General features: G+C 41.6%; 1 protein-coding gene across 1 annotated transcript; it reads left to right on the top strand.

Annotated features, from left to right (window-relative positions):
* Window positions 1-358: 358 nt before the first annotated feature.
* LOC145394915 (general transcription factor II-I repeat domain-containing protein 2-like) lies at window positions 359-1114 on the top strand. Its single transcript, XM_080268665.1, has one exon. It carries the CDS (start codon window positions 359-361, stop codon window positions 1112-1114), a length of 756 nt encoding a protein of 251 aa, XP_080124791.1.
* Window positions 1115-2267: the final 1153 nt, after the last annotated feature.

Raw genomic sequence — 2267 nt, 5'->3', positions numbered from 1 at the left:
TGATGAGAGCACAGACATGAAGGACACAGCCCAGCTGGCGATTTTCATTCGTGGAGTCACTGCTGCCCCTCAGATTTATGAGGAGTTTCTCCAGCTTGTTCCATTGCACGGCACCACCACTGGGCAAGACATCTTCAACACAGTGCTTCAGTGTGTGAAGCAACACTCCCTTGACCTGTCCCGTCTTGTGTGCGTGATGACCGACGGTGCCCCAGCAATGACTTGAGAGAAGAAGGGTGCCGCCTCACTGCTAGTGCGTCACTGTGAGGGCGCCGGACACACCCAGCCCATCCACAAGGTGCACTGCATCATCCACCAAGAGTCCCTGTGCTCCAAGTCTGCCAACCTTACTGATGTCATGTCTGTAGTCGTGAAGGTTGTCAACTCCATCCTCTCCCGCAGCCTTAACCACCGCCAGTTCCAGGCACTAACGGACAAAGTCAACGCACACTATGGTGACCTGCTTTACTTCTGTGATGTCCGCTGGTTGAGTCATGGAGCCATGCTGTCCCGCGTGTGCGACCTACAGCAGGAGATCGCCACCTTACTCCGTCAAAAGAACCTCCCAGGTGCTGATCATTTTTCCAACCCGCAATGGCTTGCTCATCTGGCCCTGCTCACAGATATCACTACGCACCTAAATGACCTCAATATGAAGCTGCAAGGCAAAAACATTCTAGTCACAGACATGTATTCGCACATCACTGCCTTCGAGGTAAAGCTGCACTTTTGGGAGGCTCAACTGGCTGCTGGTCAGTTTATGCATTTTCCTCGTATTGCGGCTTGTGCACCTGATGACGTGGATCTGAACACTTGTGTTGGTGTTGTCACCTCTTTGCGGAAGGAATTTGCCTCACGTTTCACAGGTGTCAGGCCACTGGCTCCGGGCTTCAAGCTGTTCACCCCCCCCTTTGACTTCCCTGTGGACGAAGCCCCGGCACCCCTGCAGATGGAGTTGGTGGAGCTTCAGTGTAATGACGAACTGAAGGCAAAGTACCGTACCACTTCTCCACTGTCCTTCTTCCGTGACCTCGTCCTCCCTTCTGACAAATTTCCAAATTACATTGAGCATGCAAACCGCATCGTTGATATGTTTGGCAGCACTTACTGTTGAGCAACTCTTTTCAAAAATGAAATATACAAAGTCTCGCATTCGCTCCCAGCTAAGTGACCACCACCTCAATGGCATTCTGCTCTTGTCTACCTCATCAATCGACCCAGACATTGAATCACTTCTCCATGGCAAACACCAACCATCCCACTAATTTGCACGTCTCTTGATAAAACTGTTTTCTGCAGTCACTGATTTGCATGTTTTTCAATAAATTTCTAGTAATCTAGTCACTTGTTTGCTTGCTTTTCTACAAAATTTTTGTATATTTTCACAAACTGTTTTCTGCAGTCACTGATTTGCATGTATCTCAATAAATTTCTTGTAATCTAGTCACTGGTTTGCCTGCTTTTCTATATATATATATATATATATATATATATATATATATATATATATATATATATATATATATATATATATATATATATATTTTTTTTGTATATTGTCACAAACTGTTTTTGGTAGTCAATGATTTGCATGATTTTCAATAAATTTCTTGTAATATAGTCACTGGTTTGCTTGTTTTTCTATAAAATTAATGTATATTGTCACAAACTCTTTTCTGCAATCACTGATTTGCATGTATTTCAATAAATTTCTTGTAATCTAGTCACTGGTTTGCCTGCTTTTCTATTTTTTTTTTTTTTTTTTTTGTATATTGTCACAAACTGTTTTTGGCAATCAATGATTTGCATGTTTTTCAATAAATTTCTTGTAATCTAGTCACTGGTTTGCCTGCTTTTCTATGAAATTTTTGTACACTGTCACTTTTGGGTTCTCTTTGGCACTCCAGCCCGCAGGCTACTCCTAGAAGCTTTCTCTGGCCCTCGCACTGAAAAGGTTGCCGACCCCTGCTCTAGGCCAAACAGCCTTTGAAATATTAATGTAATTTAAATCAAAGTAATAATAATAATAATAATAATAATAATAATAATATAATAATAATAATAATAATAATAATAACAACAACAACAACAACAGTAATAACTAGAAAGCATTCCGAGAATGCATACTTCCCCAGTGCCATTGCCGTTAAAAAGGAACTGGATCAGGAACCAGATCCACTCCAGAATTTAATTAATTTTTTTCTTTGTCCCTGGCCCATCTTTCCACAAAATTTCATTGAAATTCATTGAGAGTTTTTGTGGATATT

The sequence above is a fragment of the Coenobita brevimanus genome, chromosome 29 (assembly GCF_032717465.1).
Source record: "Coenobita brevimanus isolate Jiangsu-jjx chromosome 29, ASM3271746v2, whole genome shotgun sequence".
In the NCBI taxonomy this organism is placed as follows: domain Eukaryota; kingdom Metazoa; phylum Arthropoda; class Malacostraca; order Decapoda; family Coenobitidae; genus Coenobita; species Coenobita brevimanus.
Note: the sequence above shows the minus strand (reverse complement) of the source record. Positions and strands in the feature narration are given on the sequence as shown.